The sequence below is a fragment of the Pteropus vampyrus genome, unplaced genomic scaffold (genome assembly GCF_000151845.1).
Source record: "Pteropus vampyrus isolate Shadow unplaced genomic scaffold, Pvam_2.0 Scaffold234, whole genome shotgun sequence".
Classification (NCBI taxonomy): domain Eukaryota; kingdom Metazoa; phylum Chordata; class Mammalia; order Chiroptera; family Pteropodidae; genus Pteropus; species Pteropus vampyrus.
Window position 1 is genome coordinate 1 of NW_011889015.1, and position 25,132 is coordinate 25,132.

The window sequence follows — 25,132 nt, forward strand, 5'->3', positions numbered from 1 at the left end:
AGGTTATCTGAATCGAAGGGACACTTCGGAGATGCTATGTTTTCCATACCTAATCGGCAAACACATTGAGTTAATGCCACGTTTTCCAGTGTTTGTTTGTTTTGGTTTTGGTTTTTTTGCAGAACCCCATCTGGTTTCATGTAATTATGTGTATTTTATTATTAGCGATTCATTTTTCTCTGCTCTTCTTACTTCTATTGCATTTCTTTCCAAATACAAACCATTTTATATTTTATGTGTGTTTTTGTACTATGTGACATTTTTGTGTGTGCATGTATCTTCAATTGAGATAAGGTGATCAAGTTATATATCTAATATAGTTCATTATTTTTCATCCATTTGCAAGTTTCTAGGTTGTTATTACGTACATTTTATCTATTGCTTCCAGTGCTGGCATATTTATCTATAATGAGCCCCTGGACCGTTTTGCCTATCTGCTGTCTCATAGTGGACGATCAGATTGTCACTTACCCACCTTTGCCACATAAAAGAGCCCCCCTTGTGAGAGAATTTCTCTAGGACATATACCCAGGAGCAGAATTATGCTACAAAAATGCATAAACGTAATTTTGTTAAGTTGTGAAAGAACAAAAATTCAACCAAGTAAATTTAAAGATCAGCTTTATTGAATGATTCGTATATCTTGCTGACTCCCATCTACCAGAGAAGTACTCAGAGAATTTGTACAAAATTGAAAGATTTTACAGGGATAAAGTTGATGGGACAAGAAAGTTATTAGCAAAACTAAAACAGGATTATTTCAGGCAAGGGCACCTTTTGGGGGTAGATGGGCAGTAGGGGTTCAACTGTACTTACTGCCTTACTATAATCTCTTTCTTTTAACAATCTTAGAAGACTGAATCTAGATTTCCTTTATAACATAGGTAGATATTTAATGTTTTCCTTTCTGTCTCAGGATATTTTGAGAACATTTGTTAACTATTGATCATGATTTTTAGATGAGACTATAATATTAGAAGAAAAATTTGTCGATATTTCATCTTGAAAGTTTACATCTCTTCTCTTTTACATGTCCTTCCTCAAGGATTAAATAATCAATTTTCATAAAGACATTTGAGTTTCTTCTGTACGTGTTAATTTTCTTAACACAGGGATCCTGGGACAAGAACAAAGAGCTTCTCCAGTCCCTGCTGGGCACTGAAGGAGCCCAGAGATTGAGGCATCCAGAGTCTGATGTTATTAGGTGCTGGGACTGGTGGTCGTTGTGAGGGACTGGTAATGCTTCTAAATTAATTTTCATGCGCACAATTAGAAAAATCAGGCTACAAAATCAGGTAGAATAAATGGAAAGATGCTGAAACTTAATACCAAGTGCGACTCTTTCTAGACCAAGAAGGAAAATTATCCAAGAGAAAGTCTTCATGCTTACCCTGATTTCTGCCTCACCCTACTCACTCTCTGAGATCTGCCCAGATTTGAAGGCTGGCCTTGCTTGAGACCAAGAAATAGAGTTCTTTTGCACTAGCCTAGAAGCACCTCGCCATGCCCACTGTCCCCCATTGAGAAGGGAGATTTTTCCCTTAATTCCATGCTAGTACGATCTAAGGGTAACTAAGGATGGGAAGTGTCACCTTATCATTCTGCAGACCAATAATTTCACACAAGTCATTAAACAGCAGAGCACACGTTGTAGAGTTCACAGGCAATAGGAAGATGTCACTTAGAACAACAAATGGCATGCGACAACACTTTCAAGAGAAAGTTGTAAATCCCAGGACTGTGTCTAACTGGCACTCTCTCCCTCTGGCTCTTCTCTCATGCTTGCTTTGCTGAAGCAGGGTGCCGTGTGGCTAGCTGCCCTCTGCCGAGCCCCCTTGGCCAGGAATTCAGAGCAACTCCCAGCCAACATCAGGAAGGAACTTAATCCCAAATGAGTTAAAGTGAGTTACACAGTTTTGTTGGAAGCAACACACCATTTTTATTGCATATATATATATTTTTTTAAGGTTATTAAAAGTTTAATCTCCTAAAAAAAAAAAAAATCCCCACATAAATTAAAACAGTGGCAGGAGCATTTGAGATTGTCTTCCCTGGCATATGTCATCAGTTTAGCTCAAATATACTCTTATAAAAATTCTCTACAGGTTTAGATGTTCCTTATGCTGACATTTACTTGGCAAGATTCTGAAGAAGCCCACCCAAGAGCACCTGCAGCCCTGAACCAGGTACTAGGTACAAGCAAGGGCTCATTGTGCCCCCTTGGCCCCCTTGCGTCAGGTGAACTTGAGTGAGTACCCATATCTCCTTGTTTTAAGTAGCAGGCCATGACTTTATTTGAGCTGATCTTTGAAAATCTTCAGGTAGATAAGGATTGAGGTAATCCAGGGAAAGGAAAAAAAAAAAAGGTTGCTGATTTTAATTTCGGCTTTTTAATTGGATTACTTACTGAGAGTCTGAACAAAATCTTTGCTGTTTAAACAAGAGAGTAAACTCTGTTCTATCTCTGAAAAAGAAAGGACCTTTGCTTCCCCAACCCAAATAGCCAATGAGGATATTTGTTCAGACCCCCCAGATTCCAGAGAAGCAAAAGTGGGCACTGGCGGTCAGTGCGGTCACAGCAGGCAATCCTGGAGAAGTTGAGGGAGACCTGGGGAGAAAGGCAGGGTGCCCTGAAATCGGTTCACTCTGAGAGGGGCCTGAGAGAGGTGCCCATGCTTTGGAAAGAGTCACAGTTCAAGTGGCATCCTATAAGCTCTCACTGGCCCTTAAACGTGGGTATTCTTAGGTGACTAAGAATCCTTGTGCGGTTTCCTGAGGAAAAATTTCCTCCTCGGCATAGAGCAGTCCTGTAAGATATCCACTGCATTTGCCTGGTCTGGAGCCATGTATGAAAGAGCTGATTTTCCCTAGAAATTTGTTCAGACTGCGGATCTCAAAATTAACACGAGAAATTGTGCTTCCCAGGCCAACAAGGCCCACCACAAACAGCCTCCCATTTATAACTAGGATGCTTGAGATGAGGATCCTTTGATACTTCTAAATTAATTTTTGTGCACACAATTAGAAAAATCAAGCTATGAAATTAGGTAGAATAAAAGAAAATTATTAGAGACTGTTTCTGAACTTAAAAAGGCCGCCTCCTCTAAGCTAAAATGAAACTATGTAAAGGATTTATATAAATGGATCAACCTATGGTATCATTTAGCTGTCAATCCACTCTTAGGTATTAAAAATAGTGGTCCTTATTTTCAAAAGAGAAAGGTCATTTGGAACTCAACTTGTCAAGGACAGATATAAATTATAAATGTCTCTCAAAAATTAGATCCGTTTTCTGTTTGTGTCTGTCCGTGTGTCTATATATGTATGTTGTAAATGTGAGATAACTTTCTGTCTCCAGATGGTATAGTGAACTTAAATTTAAAGGCTAATACTTGTAAGGATTGAATATTCTAAAATTCTCAGAAATATAGAAACTAGCCCAAATGCTTTTCAAGTTCACAGGACCCAAGATTAATCCTTAGTAAATAAAAGTTACCTTTAAGTTTATTGGTTTAAGTAAAACAGCATGTCTTTATATTGCCTGGGTTTTACAAAAATAAGTCCATATTAATAACGTACTTTGATGTCTATGAAATATATTTCTAGAGGTTATGTCTTAAATATGTCAATAAAGCCGATGTTTCTAGATGTTCTAAAATGTCTTCGTAAATCTGCCAACCTAAAGAATGCTAATTGCTTACTTCTTAGTTTTCATTAGAAATTGAGGTTTTAAGGGTTAAAATCTCAATATTTGTTGGAATAACTTGTGGTGTTTCAGAAGGGCCATTGGAACATTTCAAAAGATTTGGAATTGCATGAGAAGCATTGTAAAATAAGTAATGAAAAACTTGTAGGGTATATTGTATGGGTGAACAGTGGCTGTAAATTAAATCATTGAGGCTAAGGAAAGAACCATAGATGGTGCTTGGTTCTTCCGGCTCCCTGGCTTTTTTGATTTTTACATTCCTTCATGCATCATAGTGCACTTGAACTGAATATAAATTAGATAAAGGAACATATGAGCTGACACTATTGAAAAGAGACATCTTACACTATTGCCAGGGTTTGATAAAGTCACTTCAAGAAAATGCCAAGTTGGTAACTGCTTCTTCTCACAGCAAGCTCTCAGGTGACACTATTGTTTTTTGGAAACGACTTCAAATAAAAGACACTCTCCAACCTTGTTGGAAGGGACTTTATCAGGCACCTAACCACAAATGGACATCGATCCCTATCTCTGACACTCACCTCTGCCTACAATGGACATCAAAAACACCTCTGGGATGAGTAGCTGCTGACATCAGAGGTAGACAGTTATCCCAAGACATTGACAAGGCCTATATATTGATATTGAACTCAGAAACCAATTTTTTGTCTTTACCTGTGATTATTAATCACAATAGTTATACATGTTCTTTGGGTTTTTCTATGTAGTCCAATTGTTTATGATTCCCAAACATGTATAATTATTAATACACTTTTTATGGCTTATGTAAATGTTACACTAGATGTCTAATACAGAAAAATTAGACAGAAGGCAAAACTCGGATCATGCTAGCTCACAGGATAGAAATGATCCAGGATGTTTTTTTGCAGTGATGGTCGTTGAGACTTGACTGCTTTCTTTTTACCTGCCCATCCTGTGTAGAGAAAATTCAGCCTCAACTCAGATCCCATGGTTACAGTATTGCCCCATCCTCAGTGGTCAACAAGATGACGTGGATACTGAGATTTCCTAGGAATGAATCTTCCTAGTCCTGTGAGACTATGCTATTTGACCATAAGATTGGTCATCAATGCACACTCTGGATTGATTTATGAACAAAAAGGGGGAACTGTGGACAAAAAAAGAAAAGAAAAAAGCAATTCTATGAAAAGTAACCTCATCAGGTGATCTGATCATAAATTCCTAACTGGGCAGGTCATGGCAGGTAGTCACACCCCATGCATATAACTTTGTAATAAAAGGGTTATCTTTGCTGTGCATTATTTTTGTGCATCTAGGTTAACTCAACTTTGAAATAAGCTGTAACCACCCTCAAGAGAGCACATAATCTTATTAACTATCCTGTAATCCAGTTCCTGCCTTGCTTTCTCCCACCTCCATGTACTCTTCCTTTATGTTCCCTCCTTAATTTCAAGTGCATGAAAGCTGTAAAACTTATTCTGTGGAGCATTTGAGATCTTGCTCACCAGCATATGATGTCAGTTTAGTTCAAATAAACTCATAAAAATTTAAGAAAAACAAACAAAAACACAAAACAATGACATAGATCTTTCACCAACCAAATTCAAAAGATATTGTGCATTGATTTTGCCAATAATCTTCACATTGTAGGGTAATACACATTTCACATACTGCAATTGGGACTATATTTGTTACAGTAATACAGTAATTTATAAAACACATATTCTTGAAAAACAAAACTAAGGGCAGCACATGGTACACACACACACAAGCAAGCACACATCTCCCCCCCACACAATATAGCCACAACTTCTGCATACTTACAGCCAAAACTAAGAACTGAGAAAATAACAGTAAATTTGAATGATACTTTAAATCCAGAAAGAAATATATCCACTGGGTAAATTAAAGAATTTTATTCTGTAGCTACAAGATGTGGAATGAAAAAAGCTAGTTACATAAGGGTATGTATATTATTACTCTATTTTTGTGTTACATATTTATATATAACTAGAAAATTGACAGGTCCACAATAGCTTCTCAGAAACAATAGGGGGGTGGATGGTGGAATCAGATATATATTAGAATTCATCTAGTTAGGGGAATTCTAAAGTGATCCTATGTGCTGAGTCTGACACAGTACCTAACATCTTGCTAGGCTTTGTTCTCAAGGGAGAGCTCCCTTTCAGCTCCAGGATGGGGTGGATAATTTAATTCAAATCCTTCTGGTTATAGAAAAAAAAGGCACCTTGGAAAAGTCACCCAGTTGGAATAGGGATTGCAAGACAGCATGCCAGTTTTTAGATGGGAGAGGGCGCTGAGCCCATCTTCTCACCGCAGGGTGGCTGGTTTCCCAGACCACTTATCTCTACTACTGTCACCTTCCACCCCAGTGATCCTGCAACAGGTCATCTCGACAGATGGCTGGCAGGCGGTGGACAAAGGGGTTGCCAAGAGTCGTAGGGGTAAGGGATACTGGCTCAAATTTGTTTAGCACTTAAGGAACTCTGAATTTATGGGTGCGTTTGGAGAGGAGGGCGAGCAGGATGCAGGGGAGGCGGCCACAGACCCACGCACAGATGCTGGGAAGGGCCCCTGAGATGGACTCTGGACCAAGAAGGGCCAGGGCCACGGAGTAGGAAAGTTTCCCGGGGTAAGTGGAGTACTCAGGGCTACTGGCTGCCTGTCTGCTGTTTCTCATGGATGCCCAGCGTGTGTTGACAAATCAGACAAAAGGCCACTATGGCCGCTTGTCACCCACTGTGTGCACAGGAGACACCATCTCCCTGCCCGTGCCCAGCAAAGCCAAGCTACGGAGGGTCCGGTACCGGAACTCGCCTGGTCCACCCCCGCCTATGCTCCCGCCTCGTTCGTTCTTCCCCGACAGACAAACCAGGAGCACAAGGTTGCGTATCTAAGGACTCTGAAGACAAAACTGCTTTCACAGTTTCAAGCAAATGCAGAGGTGTTACTGTCACACCAGCTGTTCCCAGAGGATGGTGCGGTAAAGGGTCGCAGCGTAAGTCTCCCGGCTTCTTGTGGCCACGGTCATTCGGGCCACAGCACTTTGGTCCATGGCCTTGGGACATGCGGTGGTGGGCCAAGAGCATGGCAACGCTCCGAAGGGTCCCGGCCCTCAGGGTCTCAGACTCCACTTGTGGGTTCCCGAGCGGGGCGACTCCACCTCGGGAATCTGCGGGGGCGGCTGCCTCTCCCGTGGGCGCCTCTGGCTCCTTGTGAGTCAGTGACATCAGATCCGCGGAGACTAGCTCTGCATCCCGCCGCAAGGTGCTCAGGTTATCTGACCTCTTCAGGCCTCCAGAAGGTGTCCGTTTCAACAGTTTCAGTGCAGAAGACCGCAGGGACTTGACCGCCTTTACCAGTTAAGTTTTGCCGGTCCGGAAAGAACTCACACAAACCTGGAAAGAAAGGAAGCGGCCAGGGTTGCAGAGTCCGCAGAGCTTAGGGCTGACTGTGTCTGGGACCCTGGCATCTGGCCTACAGAATCCCTCTGTTCACAGCAAGGGAAGGGCTGAGCTGTCGTGCCCCTCCCACACCGGGAGACGGAGTACCTGGGACTGGGAAGTCCCATCCCAAGGGGTTTAATGCTCCCCTGGCCTCTTTGGGTGATGACATTAATCCTACAAGATAACTGCATCAGAAGACCTAATAATACTAATATAAAAACCAATCGTCTCGGATGAAATTATCCAGGGTCAACCTCTGTTCATGAAAAATTGGATTAGGGTTGAAAATAAAAACTACTAGTACACTTGAAGAGAGAAAATTGGGGGACACTGGGTTATAGACAGTCCCAAATCATACTGCTAGTGTTGGAAAAGAGACTGAAACCCTGGTCTCCAAGCAGAGGATGCTTTGGGGTGGGGGAGGTTGGGAGAATGCCAAAGGATGAGTTGTGATGTGAAGGAGGGGACGGGGAAGGTGACCCTGTTCTCAAATTGGACTTCCACTTTCTCCAGGCTCTCTTCTCCTGGTGAACTGTTCAGTTCAAAGGACTTCGGACTGTGTTCAGACCAGTGTAACCACAAGAAGTTCCAGAAACAGACTACTTGGATAAAGAGGCAGTTCCATCCCCTTCTAATTAAGCAGGTTATCTCACCTCTTCAGGCTTCCTTTTGTCATCTCTGAAATGACAATTAACTCTCATTACAAGGTAGCTTTCATGAGTATATTCATTAATAAAAGTGAATAATTAGGATTACCTGGCAGAAATTAATTTGTTCAATATTCTTATGATTATTATGGATAGAATTATAATCTTAATGAGAACAAATGTTAAATACTGCCTTTTTGGAAAGTATTCTTTCTCTAAATGGATTATTTTTTCCTTAGCACATTATAGCAATGGTATATTGCATTGTAATACATCTTTCATCCGTCAAACAGCCTGTTGACAAAACACCTTATAGGTTTCAATTAGATATTTATCTTACTGTAATAAAGTCTAGTCATTCCCTACACTTAGAAAGTGTTATCCTTCTATATTCCAGAAGCTATGATGGGAGTAACATACACAAAGATGAAGAACTGGCTGCAGCTTTCAGATCTTATACCCTAGTGAGAGAGCAAAAACAGTCAGGAGACAATTCAGAATACAGTCAGCTCCATGTGCATTGCCATAGTTGATTTGATGACCAGAAAGAAACATTCTAAACCAGATGCCTCCCTTCAAAGTCAGAGTTTTATTGTTTGCTTAACTGCAGGGGAAAGAGACAACAATAAGACATAATAAGACAGAAAAAAAAAATCAAACAACAAAATAGTTAGTAAGATGGCAGATGATTGAAAGCTCAAGCTAATTGTAAGATTTAGGTGAGCTACTTGGGACACTTACCTCTGAGCTGAGGATTGGGACAAAGGTAGTCAGCATAAAGAACTCTGCCTGGGTGGTTAAAAGGGTGAGGCCAACTCAGAACTGTTAGAACCCAGTCACAGCTGAAATCCAAGGGAGTGAAGAGGCACAGCTAGCCTGTGTTGTGGGTACACCAGAAAGTTACTACAGTGCAGTGGGTCCATCTGCAAATGCTTAGCATCAATCACCAACAAGGTACAACTGGCAAAATGTATGATAATAGCAGGGCAAGAATGATAAGGTATTTGGGCTCTCAGATTTGTGTATAAATGTTGGCCAAATCTCCCTTTAAATTTTCTAAGACTCTTAAGTTTGGAGAGAATTCTGATGCACAGTAACTCCAGTACATTCACGTTTTGTGTTTGCTGGATCTGGCATTGGGAGCTCAAGGGAGTTTTAAACAAATTTGTATGTGTATCTATTTTCTGCACACACACATAAACATAACTGTTTTGTATCATCAAGTTTTGATTGACATATTCATATCTCTTGGACACTTTTTGATATGATTTTTATTTTAAATTGTTATGAAAAAAATTCAAGTATGCCCATAGAGAAAAATAGTTTAACGAACCCTAGTGTATCCCTCACCCAGGCTTTAACAATTTTCAACATTTGGCAATCTTGTTTCATCTGTTTTTATTATTATTATTATTATTTGCCATAGTATTGTAAAGAAGTCACTGATCCATTATATCATTTGGTGGTGTGGGGGAGGGGGGGTGCAAAATGATGAGTACTTCATCCTGGACATGATTAAGCATGTCAGTCCTGGTGAATGAAATGAAGACATTGTGCATGCGTTGAACTTGCCTGTGTCTACTATTCATACTTCTTATATGCAGAAGGAAAAAATCTTGAAAGCTGCTGAAGTTACTACTGGTTCTACTAGAAGAAAATGGTCTCTTTTAGTCATCCAGAAGTGGATAAAATGAAAAGTCTATTGAGTGGATTGATGGGTGTACAAAGCGTGGTATTCCATTAAGTTATCTTATACTTAAGGAGAAATCAGTCAGTCTTTTTAATAAGTAAAACTACACTGTACATACATTATTTCTACCTTATACAGGCTGTATATTTATTATATTGACGAGAAAAAACTTCTGAGATGCCATAAATTAAATTACAGCAGGATGGAAAGAAGAGACAGGAGAGGTTAATCAGTTAAGTACAGGGCAAACACAAGAAAAGACTGCTTGCATTCCTGAATGTAAGTAGAAACTTCTAGGTGGCCATTTCCACGATTATGTAATAGCCAGATGGCACCACCCATCAGGCGCCTGTGCTCCTTGCTCACCCATAAACTTTCCAGACTGTTGCCCACCACCAATCCAAAGGAGCAGACACTGTTCCTTAGGGACTCTGCACCTATCCCAGAACTAGCCCTACTTCACTTTCACCCACCCTTTATCTACAGCCAATGTAAATTCTTTCAAAACAACTTATACCTTTCTTCCCCAAACTGTTTCTGTAAAAAAGCCCCTCAACTCCAGGACAGTGGACATGTTTGTCTTTCCACCTAGCCCAGCAGCTATGGTAGAGACCTGGTTCATGCCCAGGACATGGTCTTTTTCTGGCTGGCATTTGGCTCAATAAATCTTTTCTTTCAGAAAAGTTTCAGCCGTAAATGTTTTTATTTAACACCATTGCTTTTACTAAGTTAGTGTTATTTCAGGTTTTATGTGTTATTTGGTATGATTTGGTAGGTTATTTTGGATCTGGGAATGCTCAAAATTTTTTCCACATTAACTTATGGTAATTGCTTCTTTGTGTCATTTCAGTTGATAAGAGATTTCATAAGAACGCTCTACTTTCAGATAGCAGGGGAAATCTGTAATACAAATTGGCTAACGCGTGTACAATGAGAGGCTCAAAATCATTATAGATAAGTGTTAAGACTATGAAACTATGTCAAAAAGGCAAAAATTAGAAAGGTGGATAATTCAAAGAATTGGTGAGGATCTGAGAACAGACCTTTCATCAGAACTGGTATTAGTGTTAATTCTGAAAAGCAGTATGAGGGGAAGCTTTGTATGCTTTTCCCCTCTGTCCCTATAAACCACACTCATGAACTCACAGAAAACATCCCATTCAATCCATAGGGTATATATGTGATGACATTCATCACAGCATTATCACATGGGGGAGTTGGAAGCAACCATGATATTTATCACCAGGTAAATGTTTATATAAAATTTGTATTCTTACTATAAAATATACTGTAGCAGATAGATGAAACAAACAAGCTGTATGTATAGAAATATTGATCTTAAAATCATGATAAATGAATAATGAAAACAGAGACATGTACCTGAGTACTATTCATATACATCAAAAACACATCCACACACCAAAATCCTACAAATTTACATGAATGCATACATAATTTTTAAAATATTAAAAAATTAGAGTGGGGCAGGAGTAGAAGTGGCAATTGGAGATGAGAGAATAGAATAGAATAGAATTAAATAAAATAAATACAATAGTAAGTTTTTACAGGGATAAATGATGTTAATTGGCTAAGAATCCTGCATCTGTAGTATAAAAAGTAACAAAGCAGTAGTTTTCAAATATATTATCCTATAATACTTCTGATGTGTTCATTCTTCCATATAAATCTTTAAATTTTTTATTCATTTGTACATTAAATGTTTTCATTTAAATTTTTTATTCATAAACTCACTAAATATTCTATCCACCTGAAGTTTATTTGGGAATAAAGTGTGAGGTAGGGAGCCACCTTTCTTTATCCCTACCAGTAGCTAATTGGATGTTCCACAATATTTACTGAATAATTAATATTTTCCCATTAATTTGAAAAGCTATCTCTAGCCTATACTAAATTCCACTATGCACTTGAAATTTCAACAGATGTCACATTAAGTTGGAAATCATTAACAAAAAATTACTGTAGTATGTCAAATATTTGGAAATAAAACAGCAATATACATCTAAATATTCATGAAAAAATCACAGTAGAAATTATCAAATATTTTAACTGACTTTTAATAAATATTCAACATCAACCTTGAGGGATGCATCTAAAATCATGCTTAGAGATAAATTTTTATCTTTAAATTACTATGTTAGAAAAAACTAGTAACTGTAATATCAATTAATTAAGCATCTATTTCAAAAGATTGGAAAAAATGGAAATTAAGTCCAAATAAATTAGAAGTAAATAATTACAAAAATAAATGTTAATGATGTAGAAATTAAACAGACATTAAAAATGATCAACAAGGCCAAAATAGATAACCCCTAGTAAGGTTACTAAGAAATAGATATGATGAGAAACAAATTAATAATTTCATGTCAGGAATAAAAGAGATCATCACTACAGATTCTATAGACAGTGAGTGGATAATCGTATGACGGTATAAATAACTTTGTCAACAAATTTGAAAATTTAGATTAAAAAGACATACTCACAGCAAAGCATGATTTACCAAACAGATACTGGTCTGGATTCCAGTAAAAACTATAAATCCTACAGAAATTTAGGGCATGCCACCTTGATACAGTTTTCAAGGTTCTAGTGACCTGCAGCATACTAACTAATGGAAAAGTAACTGTGCCTTGAACCCCTTACCACAAATAGGCACAGAACTTGTGGACTCTTTCAATTTTGAAGACAGCATAAATCACTCTTGACATTAGTACTCCAATCCATTTAGTCAGTGACTCATAAGTCTCTCTGAATGTTGACTGGGACCCAGAGGAAGACAGGGCTCTTGTCCAAAGCAAAACAAAGCTGCAGAAAAAGCTAATATGCCATTTAGGCCACACGACCCAATATATTCAATATATGGCATAGGCACCATCTGACCATGCAACTAGAAATGCCTATCAAAATTAGGTTTGCCAGATTCAGTAAGTCATAAAGTTGAGCAAGCACTGCAGCATTTGTTTTATGATGCATTCAGAATTGAGCCCAGGAACATCCAGAAATCATAAGTTAAATGAACAAGTGCTCCACAGCCCAGTGTCATTTTTATGTGTTGTAGGAATTCAGCTTACACCTTGGGGCTGTTAGCTGTGAACAGCTGATGTAGGGGGAATGTATTTGGACCTCTTTTCACAGATGAGTTGGTTCAATAATTGACTGTTTACCAAATTACAGATTAGACCAGTGTAGTATTAAAGGACATTGGTGAGGAGAAATCTGCTTGCAGAGCTGATAGAAGTATACTTGGCGCTGAACCTTTTATGGAAGGAAAAGTGACCTGAGGTTTAAAAAAGTGGGAATAGTTTGGCGTTGGCCAACATACTGAAAAGAGTAAGATGAGTAACTGCTTTTGCTACAGCCCATAAGTTTTGGTATGTTGTATTTCCACTTCTGTTTCAAGATATTTTTTGTTTGTTTCCCTTTATTTCTTGACTCACTGTTGTCTTGATTTCCCTCCGAATTCTTTCTGTGTCTTCTTGTAGCTCACCAAGCTTCTTTAAAATAGCTATTTTAAATTCTTTATCAAGAAAATTACAGATTTTCATGTCTTTGGTGTTTGTCACTGGAAGATTATTGTGACCCATTGATAATGTCATGTTTCCTCGATTTTTCATGTTCCTTGAAGTTTTACATTTCTGTATCTGCATATAAAACAGCAGTCACCTCCTTCAGTCTTCACAAATCGACTAGGAGAGAATTGCCTGTCAGCCCTGATGGAGATTCTGAGGCTATTTCAGACCTTCTAAAGGTACACCTGCATCTCACTTCTTGCTCCCTCTTGTGGCAGAATTCTTAAGCTTGTATGCCTTCTCTGGAGCCTGTAATGAACCACCAGGCCTAGTGCCGACAGTCTCTTTTGTTTTCCCAAAGGTGGCGCTAAAGCTCAAGTTCTTATTTTTTCTCTGGCTTGCAGATTCCAACCTGCTTTCTGCTCATGCTCAGTAGCCCTCTGCCTTAAGCCAGAGGACTGCCTCTTTGTCAGCCTCCACACAGCCGGGGAAGTGATGCTCACACACACTCTCACTGTCCCCTGGTCTCCCCCTACCTGCCCCGTTCACCCTCCTCTCCCTCTCCCCCCTCCTGCCCCGCCTCCTCCAAAGAAATCATGTGCCGGGAGATCTCTCTTGACCTTAAGCAGTGCTGCCTTGGGGCAAGGGGTGACGCAGGTAAAGTCAAGCTCTTTTCTTAGTCTCTCTAATGCAACCAAACGATTTATTTTATTTTATTTTTTAGCTCCAGTGCTGTGCTGGAACTTCTCTGGAAACTTGGACTTCTACAAAGGCTCTTCTCATCCGTTAGTGATTGTCTAAGACACTGTTTTTCAGGGTCTACCAGACCACAGCTAAGCGGGGCTTGAGCTGGTTCATGGGCCACTGCAGGGTCGACAGCAGGGCTACATGCCTATTACCTGACACACAGATGGGCAAGACTTCCTCTCAGGTCTGTGGGTGCTGGATCCCATAGCACTCACAAAAGCACCTTCGTCTATGTAACGGTTGCCAAATTAATGTTGTTGAGGGGACAGACAAAAAACAGGGACATTCTACCATGATGCTCATGTCACTTCTCTGAAAATTCATTTTGGGCCAGTCTGCCTAACAATGTCTGCTGGGGAAGGTGAAAGAAAATAGAGGGCAAATCTTTGTAAGATCTGCAGAAAAATAATCAAGAGCCAGGGATGACTTCTGCAGGCATGGCTACTGCTGATCATTTTGGCCAAAGGTCTAAAGGATGAAAACTATATTAAAATAAGATACAACCCAGGTAGAGGAAGAAATGAAATTATAACATATTTATTCCTGTTCATATCATTTTTTATATTATAAAGATTCAGTCATTCAACAAATACTTATTAACAAATACCTACTATTTGTAAGACACTGTTTTGGGCACTTCGAATACATAAGAGAACAAAAAAGGTATCTGTTTTGATGGAGCTCATGTTTAATGATCGCACATACTTGGTGCAAAACATTTAGAAAATACTAACCTTGTAGGAAGAAAAGAAAAAGGTTCTATCACTCCATCATTAAAAGACAGCCAGTGTTAACATTTTGTTGCATTTTTTGTTCACTTTTTGCTATGCCTATACTCACACATCTATTTAGTTTAAAATTTGGGGATTTTATTGTACCTTTACATAATGCTATACGATTTGTGAAAGTATATGAAGCTGTCAACTCTCTTCATAAAAATTGCCAAATGGCTTTCCAGAGATTTTGTTAGTAAATAGTCTGAGAGTTATTAGGGGTTTAAAATTGACAGGAGTTGGTAATATATTGATTAGGTGTGTGTGTGAGAGATAAAAGGAATGCTTTTCATGTTTATGACTTGTTCTACTAATGGGTAGATGTAGGTATCAATAATCAAGAATATAATTTCAGTAAGAATAAATTTGATGTGCGGAAGATGTGGTTTTGAGGCATCCGAGCCTGGAGCTGAACATCAGTGTCTGAGCTGGAGATATGTATTGTATCTGGATTATATATTAAGCAAGACCAAGAGTAGGATTACCTATCTAGAGTGCGTGAAATAAGAAGAGGATAAAAAGCTGTGTTCCAGGGAACTCACACTGTCCCAAAGACTTGGCCTTGGATTTTCCAGTCTCGGGGAGCCTGGGATAGCTTGGATGTTTCTAGGACATTCTAGAGTTTTCATTTACTCTAGCAAGCACCTAAGATGGCTCTAGAGTTCCCTGGTTGAGTTATCCCTTGGGTTTATCCTTAATAAAATGGGTTCATGAGGTCAGAAATCGAGGTATAGATTTTTCTGTTGATTTGCTCCCCTCCCCCTCCACCTACATACATTCATTGAATTTAACCTAGATTTTTCCATATAAGAATTTTAAATTATTCTAGGAAACCATGAGGGAAAATTGTGCATTGGAAGTTTAGTAACAGCAGTGCAGTCTCAAAATTATGTGTAGAACAGAAATTTAGGAGTTCTAGTAATAGAATGGAAAACTCATATTCTGGTATTTTGACTTTCAAAAGTCAAATGAATCATCCTTAAACGAGTTTAGTTTAAAAACCCTTTTATATAATGTCCAAGGTTTTTAGCTGTGCTTAGTAAGAGAAATAGGAAAAAGTACATTTACTTCATCTTCCTGGAAGTGGAAGTCTTGCATTCATTCTGCTTTAAAACAAACAAACAAACAAACAAACAAACAAACCCTAAATAAAAATATTATTTGATTTCTGAGTTTTAGTCCCCTCTTAAATTTGTCACCTCAGGTAAGTGCCTCCATCACCTCACCCTAGTCCTAGCCCTGTTTGAAAGTCATCTTGGAGGCTGGAATAATTTAAAAAATCAACCCAAAATAAGGCAAGAAAGGAGAAAGAAGTAACACAGAACAGTAAGACAAATAGAAAAGGAGCATTAACATAACAGATTTAATCTCAAATATATTAGAATGACATTAAAAATAATAGACTGGGGTACTCTAATATTATTAATAGGTCAAGGAAAAGAGGAATATCTACAGAGACACCAAGTTGGGCAGGGAGTGGAGTCTTGTGGGTTCCTTGTCTGCAATAAAAATAAAAAAATAAGAGCAGCAGTGCTTGGATTTTAAAGGACCCTTTGACAATACGATTCTGCAGTTTCTCCAACTTCCAGGATTACAGTAACCATTTCCACATCTGGACATTATTACATTTCATACTGTTGTATACCAAGATGGGACCAGGGCTGAACTTTAACACTCAAGATTTAGTAGCCACTTGGGACAACAATGCTTAAAAAGAAACTTCTGGGCCTCGTGTGTCATCCTTCACTTAGCCTATTTTGTGGGATTTTTGCTACTTGGCCACTGTCCTGCCTTCTTCCCCAGCTCCACAAGAATTATTGAGTACTTTCTAACTTGGAGTTTCCAAGCCAGCTTTAGAGATGGACTGCTATGTGACTAAAGGCCAACATCTATAAGATGGGAAGCAACCAAGTAACTGCCCTCAAGTACATACTACTGTCCTGAGTCCAGCATGTTGTCTAAAGGAAGAAAAGGAGGAAATAGCAGCTTGTCAATTTCTTATTTGTGGCATATGTAAAATACTGTTTGCCCCTTCAAAACATCTGGCTAGTCAGTTTGCTATATCTGGGTTCATTAAGGACATCCTGAATTTTCAGTTCCTTTATGTAGTCACAAAGAAGATCTCAATTTTAAGCCATAATTAACTTTTAAAAAGTTTTTAGCAGGTAGCAATATAAACCTTATTCTGGAGTATAATAATGAAGACTATTTACTGAAAGCTTACTACATACCAGGTACTAATCTAAGTGCTTCCATGTGTTGTCTCATCAGCTTCCCACAACAGCACTATTTTAAAGGTGAGGAAATGAAAGTTTAATGAAGTTAAACACCTTGCCCAAAGTCACCCAGCTATTAAGTTGAATAAAGACTTCAATCCAGGCTATCTTTCAAACTGACCTCTTAACCATCATGCTCCTTCCTTCCTAATGTTGCCTTGAAATATATAAAGGGATATCACTAAGGTAGCCAGACTATTTGTTAATTTTTTTCCTTAAGTTTGAAGAATCCATTTTAACTCCAGAGGACATCTATAAACCATTATTATTAACTGATACAAAAACTGCACCACTGAGAACTGTGTTTTAACATTAATTTCATTCTTATATCACTTATCTTTGTAGGCACCTGCTTACTGAATGCTTCCTGAGGAAATAACAATGTCTGGCAGACTGTTATATAAATTCCTGGTCACCAACTTCTACTGGATCCTGTTAATGCTACTGTGATAGTACTATGTCCATTTCAAATATTTTCCATTCTGTTCTGTGGTAGGCAGCTTCTGAGATCGCTCCGATGATTATGCCCTCTAGTATTTACGCCATTGATTCTGGGCTATACCTAGTGACTTGCTTTTAACAAATATGATACAGCAAAAGTGATGGAATGTCACTTCTAAGATCAGGTTACAAAAAGACTTCGGCTTGCTCACTCTCCCTTGCATTCTCTGATGGAATCTAGCTGTTACTCCCTCTGGTGAGCCCTACATGGAAGGACACCTTGCAAACTGAAGTCCTTAGACTAACAGCCCAGGAGGAACTGAATTCTGTCAACGATCACTTAAGTGACCCTGGAAGTAGATCTTCCTCCAGCTGAGCCTTGAGATGACAGCAGCACCAGCTGACACCTTGATTGGAAACTTGTACAAGATTCTAAAAACCCAGCTAAGTGACATCCATATTTCTGACCCACAGAAACTGTGAAATAATATTGTTTTAAGCCACTACATTTTGGGCCAATTTGTTACACAGCTTTAAATAACTTCTCTTCGCCAACACACACACACCTTTCTTCTTCTAACCTTGGATTTTAGATGACCTGGCCACCAATTTTATGGAGAAAAGAGGTTTTTCAGAGAGGTTTTTCAATCTGTCCTGTTTCCGTAGTGTAGTGGTTATCGTGTTCATTTCACAGTGAGGTTTTTCAGTTACGAATTTTCTCAACTCCTTGAAAACAAATTTATAGTTTTAAAAGCATCCAAACTATTAATAATTTCAGTGATAACAGGTGTACTTCCTTTTAAGGTTGATTCATTCACCTATCCTTTCAACTTCATCTTCTGTAGTCTCTTCCCTAAAAGATCTGGGGGCAACACAGCCTTTTGTTATAAAATACATATATCTAGATAGATAGATAGATAGATAGATAGATAGATAGATAGATAGATAGATAGATAGATGGGAGCTCTGGCATAACACACTTAATTCACGTGCATTGTGAGCAAAAACTGCAGAATTCCGAGAAATTTCTCACTTGTGGCAAATTTAAAGTTTTTTAATTTTGAATGTGTATTCACGGACCAGCACGACCAGCACAAGCATAAAGGTGAGGGTGGCGGTGCTGTCTATTGCAGTCCAGAAGTCTGATTTCAAATTTAGAAAGCAGGAAGGAGCAGAGGCCACAGGAAGGATCCCCTGGGCCTCTTGGGTCCAAAGGAACCATGAAGAATTCTGGCTCTGGAACCCCCAGTGTCCACACTCTGGGGAGGCGGATGTGGTTGGAATGGCCTCTCTTCCCTAAATGATCTGGGGGCAACACAGCCTTTTGTTATAAAAACCATCATATATGTTTATGCACATATATATGCATATATATGTATGGAAGCTCTGGCATAACATACTTAATTCACGTGCATCGTAAGCTAAAAGTGCAGACTTCCGAGAATTTTCTCACTTGTGGCAAATGCACAGGCTTCCCAGCGCCTTCAGGCTCTGTAGGGAATGTTCAGTCATATGCAGGTCCTTGGATATGGAATTTTGAGAAGCACTCAGGGTCCCATTGAGCTCTTTGGGTTACAAACTATGTCTCCTTCCTCTCCGTATCCTCATGCAGAATTCAGGGCCACCCACTGAAAGCGTGTCCAGGGATGCATAGACCCACCCTTCCATCATCCCATCGTCACTCCATCCTTGTCGAGGAAGAAGCCCAAATGGCAGCCTTCACCTGCTGGAAAGCGGTCAGGTTGGGGAGACCTCAAACAGCTGTGGGTCTGAATTCTGTTTCAATTATTAGCTGTGTGATCACCTCTCTGAAACTTAGTTTCTTAATTTTGAATGAGCATCCACGGATAAGCAGGTCCAGCCCATGCAGAAAGGTGAGGGAGGGGGAGGTGTCTGCTGCTGTTCAGAAGTCAGATTTCAAATTTAGAAAGCAGGAAGGAGCAGAAGCCTCAGGAAGGATCCCCTGGGCCTCTTGGATCCAAAGGAACCATGCTGAATTGTGTCTCTGGAACCCCTTCTGTCCACACCTGGAGAGACGGATGTGGTTGGATTGGCCTTTCTTCCCTAAAGGATCTGGGGGCAACACAGCCTTTTGTTATAAAAACCACTATATATATACGCATATATACTCATATATATATATAGGAGCTCTGGCATAACACACTTAATTCACGTGCATTGTGAGCAAAAACTGCAGACTTCCGAGAAATTTCTCACTTGTGGCAAATGAAGAGGCTTCCCAGCGCCTTGGGGCTCTGTAGCCAATGTTCAGTCATATGCGGGTCCTTGGGTACGGAAGTTTGAGAAGCAGTCAGGGTCCTTTCAACTTCATCTTCTGTAGTCTCTTCCTCTCTTGCACAACTAGCCCCTTTCTCTCATGTATTTGTATCATCTTCTGCTAGATCCTTCCCTATCAGCATTTAAATTGCTTAAGTTTCTCCCATCTCAAAACACAAAAACCAAAACTAGCCTGACCCATCACTCTCTACAGGTATTCCTTTCTCTCCTCTTTTATTTTTTAATGAGAGTTCCATCATCATTATCTCAACTTCTTTTAATTATTCCTTAACCTACTTGGATATAGAATTCTCACCCTAACCCCTGCAGAATTTAACTTAAATTGTTCTTACTAAAATCTTCTACCAAAGACAACCATACTACTAAATCTAATGGATTATTCCTAATTTTTAGCTTGACCACTCGGCAGTATTTGTCATTGCTGAGCATACCTTCTCTTTTGAAACACTGACCTCTCTGATGTCATACTCCTCTGCTTTTCCTTTCTCCACCTGTCATACTGTCCTTTCAGGTTTTTCCTTTCCTACTCAACCCACACACATTGATACTTCTCAGGGATAAAGTCCTACACTCTCTTGCATTGACTCTATGAACTAAAAGCTCAAACTCAAGTGCTTTAGGAACAAGGCAGGTAAAAATGAATGCTGTAATCTGAGTCTAAAGACATTAGAAAGTGTTGGGGGCCGTGGTGAACTGAATAGCTCATATCCCATATGGAGAGGGCAGTTTCCATTTGGTTTAAGCCAATGACTGTTGTATAGGAAAGTGGCCCTATATACTGGAATTTTCAAAAAGCCCATTTCTATGTGCAATTTCTTCAACTTAAAAAAAACCTGAATGATAATATTAAAACGTTAATAGTCCAATTCAACCTCCAAGCTGCTAGTCTATCATCCTTGTAGATTCTCTTTAAACAAACTCTTCTATTTCCATGGCTTCAATATCCACTTTATACTAAAAATCTCTAAGGTTAGCTTTTTCCCCTAGACTCTATTCAGGTCCACATATAAAATGCCTTGTTGACATCATCTCAATTTAGTTGTCACCTTAAAATTATCCCTCACTTCCCAACCCTATCTTCCTAACCAGTTCCTCTAGTTGTATTCCCTATTTTGGTAATGATACCAACAACCCACCAGCTTAAGCCAGAAATCTAGAAACCATCCTTGACTGTTCTTCCCTTATGATACATATTCGACTTTACGTATTTAGTACCTGTGACATACTTTCCAACCAATATTGATTCGTATCTCTAGATTCCATCCTGTTCTCTAATCTCATTTGCCACCATGATTTCATCTACATTACTAACAGCCTCTCAACTGGTCTCTACTCTTGCATCTTGTCCCATTAAAGATTCTCCATACTGAGGCTAGAATTCTCTCTAAAAGTAAACCTTACGATGTCACTGTTCTGCTCAATCTTCAAGGCTTCCTTTTGTGATAATAATATCTTACACCTTTAACAATGTTTATAAGGCCCCTGTGGGTCTGTCCCAGCAACATTCTTTCAGTTCCTGGAATGCTATAATCTCAGTGCTCCTTGGCTAAGAACACTCAGGCTTCACATTGCTTCTTAAAGGTTACTAGCTTTCTTTGACTCCCAGATTACTTTGTTCACATCTCATAACATTCAGCAGTCAGTCTCCATGCAATTAACTGTTCAAAATATCTATCTACTCTATCAGACTAAGATTCGGAAGGTAGAAACCAAATACGCTTTGTTCACCACTGGATTCACCAGTCCCTTATACAGTGCCTAGCACAGCGGTGACTCTTAATCAATGTCTGTTGAAATAATCACATTCACTGTTGCTATTTGAATTCTTCCTTAATTCCCACTCTCTTTTTAAAGAATAAATCTCAACTATCTCATTATCCTTCAAAAACATTTTTTTCCGGATGAATGAAGGAACCAGTCACATGAGGCTGCACAGGGTCACTGGCCTCTTTCAGCGCGGTGGGTAGGGGGTGGAATGCTGTAGCAATAGCACCATGTGTAAACAATCCGCGCAGACACAGATCCTGAGCCTAGCAAACACGTGCTGCCGGCCGAGCATGGAGAGGGCGGGCACCCGGGAGGAAGATCCCAGGCGGCCGAACGTGCTCGCGCCCGTGGCCGCCGCAGCCCACGGCGCAGCCGCCCGGGTCTGAGAGCGAGCGCACGTGCGCTGGCCGGACTCGAGCGGAGAGAGCGCCCGGGCACTCGCGAGGAAATGGAGGGAGAGGCGCGGTTTAGGGGTAGGGGAAGGTGTGCGGCCAGTTACGCCCTGGGAGGGGAGAGCAGGGAAGGAAAGGTTTTGAGGGACGGAGAGGAGAAAGGGAGGATCACAAGCTGGGTAAGGCGGGCCGACCTAGGGAGGAAAGGGGGCGGGGCGGGGCGGGGCCGGAGGAGCCGCGGAATAAAGGCACACCCGGACCGCGTTAATTCTGAAGTCCGGATGGAAGCGCTCCTACCTGGAGTCAGGCGGGTGTGGGTGGAAGGTGGGAGGGTGGTGATTTAAGATCCCTCCCCGGCACAGCTGGCCTTGAATGGGCCCAACCCCCGGTAGCCCGATTTCCTCCGCCCAGCGCGCGCAGCCTTGTTCTCGCCCAGCGCCAAATCCCCAGGGTTGGCCCCTCCCCGCCACGAGAGGGTGTAGGGGGCGTGACCCATCCCCGCCGTAATCTGCGCTCGGTAGGCGTCCGCGTCATCCGAAACTCGACGCGGTGACGCAGTACGTCGACGTAAGTGACGCGCAGGCCCGGGCTCTGCTCCTCCTTCCCTGAGTGAGTGCCGGCCGGGTCGGGGCGGGGGAGAAGGGGGGGGCGGGGGAGGGAGAGGCGACCCGGGAGTCGTTGTGGGCCGCGGGCCGGACCGGGTCCCGGGGCGGCGGGAGCCAGGGCCGGGCAGAAGGGCTTGGCGGGCCGTTAGAGGGCCGCCGCACCGGTCGGGCCCCCTTCGCTGCCGGACTTGCGCACCCCGGCGCCCGGAGCCTCCGGCGCTGTGCCCACCCCGCTCCAGCTCGCGTCTCCCGACTCCAATTAGGTCAGGCTCGGAGTCCCGCGGCCGCGGCTCCGGCCCCCAACGCGCGGCAGCCACCCGGCTCGCCTTTCTTTCTTCTCTCGCCTTCCTCTCCTCTTGCCTCCCCCTCCCCCTCTTTTCACGTTGCTGAGGTTTGGGGTTTTGTTTTATGTTTTAGGGGTTTTGTTCCGCAGCCCAAGCTCATGGATGTACATTATCATGCTCCTCTTTTGTAGAGCAACCCGACGGCCATGGAGGCCGAAGAGACGATGGAATGCCTTCAGGAGTTCCCTGAACACCATAAAATGATCCTGGACCGGTTGAATGAACAGCGAGAGCAGGACCGGTTTACTGACATCACCCTGATTGTCGACGGTGGGTAGGGTAGTGGGGCAGAGGAGAGTGAATTTGTGGCTTCAGTTCTTATTTCCCTTTCCCCCACCCGCCTTTTTTACCCACCCTCTATGGGCTCGCTATCAAAAGTCAACGGAGAGAGTGCGCTGGGACCTGTGGTCGGTCACTTGTCAGTGTCAGCTCACTTAGACCATGCTGTAGAAGGCTAGTTGGCGGGCCAGTCAGTTTTTCAACATAATTATGGCATTTTAACTTTTTGTAGCCTTTTGAAGTTTTCCCATTGAACACTGGAGTGCAGGATTTATGTTGTGGGGATAGGAGGGAGGATGTCTCTAAATGTTTGGTTAATAGTTTTCTATTGATAAGCTACTTTGAGGAATATCTCACAGGAGTCATTTGAGAAGTGTTGATTTTTTTTTCTACTTTCTCAAATGGTCTTGGAGGGAGAATGTGAGAAAATCCTTTCTACACTGGTACCCTCTTTGAGAACTCCCATAATAAAATGGAGACTTTATCAATTTTGGGTGTTGTCATTGTAATGGAGGCAAACTCAGCGTGGGTGTCTTTTCCATTGAGTAAAAATTGGTTTCTCAAAGCCAGCTGTTTTTTTTATAGTAGATCTACTGTAGATCAAGCTTCCAAATTTTGTACACATTAAAATATTTCTCATAGCAAACATCCAGCTTTGTGCTTGTTCTGTGGCTTTTTTCTCCCTCTTTTTAAATGAACTATAATCTTTTGGGTTGTGTTTATGTTTAGTAGGTTCAATTTAATAGACTATGTCTTTCACTCAAGTGGTAGGAGGTTCCTTACCTCCTGGAGTGTTATAACCTGGCCTTTATAAAACTGATTTAATAGGGTCTTTGAAGTAAAGATCTGACTTTGTCTAACAGAGATTAAAATTTGTCAAGATAGCTGCCAAGAATATTGTGACTTGAGTTCAGTAATCTGTATAGTTTTATAATTATACCATAAAGATCTACTTGATATAATTTTCTAATTTGTTTTCCAATTTTATGTTTCATTTTCGTGGCTATGTATGATTTTATTTTCTTTTTTACCTAGGTCACCATTTTAAGGCCCACAAGGCTGTTTTGGCTGCTTGCAGTAAATTCTTCTACAAATTCTTTCAAGAGTTTACTCAGGAACCTTTGGTGGAGATAGAAGGTAAATGTTTGTTTTAAATACAATGCTTAGCAAGAATTATAATTGATGAAGACGTTTTAGACAGTCAAGTTAGCAAGATACCATGGGACATAGGCATGATAGTTCCTGTTAGGTGGCTGAATAAATTGTTCTTTTGACACCTGAGAATTCTTACTTTCAGCAAAGTGTTTGGTAAAATGATCTGCCAGGAAAAACTCTTAGGTTAGATAGTAGATGTTGGTCTTTTAAAGGAGTCTTTTCCACTGCTAAAAGCCAGTGTTTACTGTCTTTTGAAAACAAGTAAATTTCCATCTTTGTTCAGACTGGTGGGGATGCTACAGGGTACAGTAGAGGCCTTTACTAGCAGAGGTCCAAATGACATGCACATTGTGAAGTTGGCTGCCATAATATGCAAAGAGTTAAGAAAGGTGAACTGAAGTAGCATTCAGAAGAAGTTCTAATAACTATAGAAGGTCTGGGATGGAAGGACTTATTTGCTGGATATTGTCTTAATCATAATAAATGATTTTTTGTACTTGCTTGACTTTTCTGTAATAAAAGCTCACCAAAGGCCAGGTATTGTGCTACATAGTTTATGCACATTTTATGAGGTTCAAGCAATCCTTTGAAGTAAGCTTTGTGGATTTCCACATCACATCAGGGAACACCCTCCAAATGTTACTTGCCCAACGTTGCCCAGCTAGCAAGGGATTCCCAATTCAAAACTGTAGGAAATAAATCAGTTTACCTACATAAATAACAGAATTTTAGCTTCTTTCAAGGTTCTTGAGTTGTGATTTTGTATTTCTTTCATGGTGTATATGTTCTTTGTTATGAATGGGTTGCCTAGAAACACTATTCCCTTGGAAAATTTTTCATGCCTATGGGAGTAAAGAAAATACAGAGTCCTTGAATATTTGCTCTTCTCTATTTTTGTTGTTTGCCAGATTCAGGTTTAATTTTGGTACATTCCCTATCTAGCATTCTAGTTACTGTGTCCATAGGTAGGTTATCTTTTAATTATCTGTGATGGACAGAGCATAGACATAATGGAAATCCACAAAGCTTACTACCA

General features: G+C 40.5%; 1 protein-coding gene and 1 long non-coding RNA gene across 12 annotated transcripts in view; one reads left to right on the plus strand and one right to left on the minus strand.

Moving 5' to 3' along the window:
- Positions 1 to 5,270: 5,270 nt before the first annotated feature.
- On the minus strand, positions 5,271 to 22,182 carry LOC105301277. Of its 2 annotated transcripts, XR_896713.2 has the most exons (3): positions 22,011 to 22,182; positions 7,809 to 7,833; positions 5,271 to 7,107 (listed from the first exon to the last, which is right to left on the minus strand). It is a non-coding gene; the product is annotated as an uncharacterized LOC105301277 (long non-coding RNA). The 2 variants fall into 2 exon arrangements; XR_002775983.1 differs by lacking the exon at positions 7,809 to 7,833 and having other exon boundaries at positions 22,011 to 22,172.
- ZNF131 (zinc finger protein 131) overlaps positions 21,619 to 25,132 on the plus strand; it is a 30,842-nt gene continuing 27,328 nt past the window's right edge. For 3 of the 10 annotated variants that reach the window (XM_023519735.1, XM_023519737.1, XM_023519736.1), the window contains exons 1-3: positions 21,619 to 21,892; positions 22,794 to 22,932; positions 23,977 to 24,078. In XM_023519735.1, coding sequence (XP_023375503.1) covers positions 21,770 to 21,892; positions 22,794 to 22,932; positions 23,977 to 24,078 — 364 coding nt within the window. In that variant the 5' untranslated portion in view covers positions 21,619 to 21,769. Of the gene's footprint in view, positions 21,893 to 22,194; positions 22,323 to 22,354; positions 22,710 to 22,793; positions 22,933 to 23,976; positions 24,079 to 25,132 lie in introns of those variants that run through there. The other 7 variants (XM_011373859.2, XM_011373864.2, XM_011373857.2 and 4 more) reach the window with 5 other exon arrangements.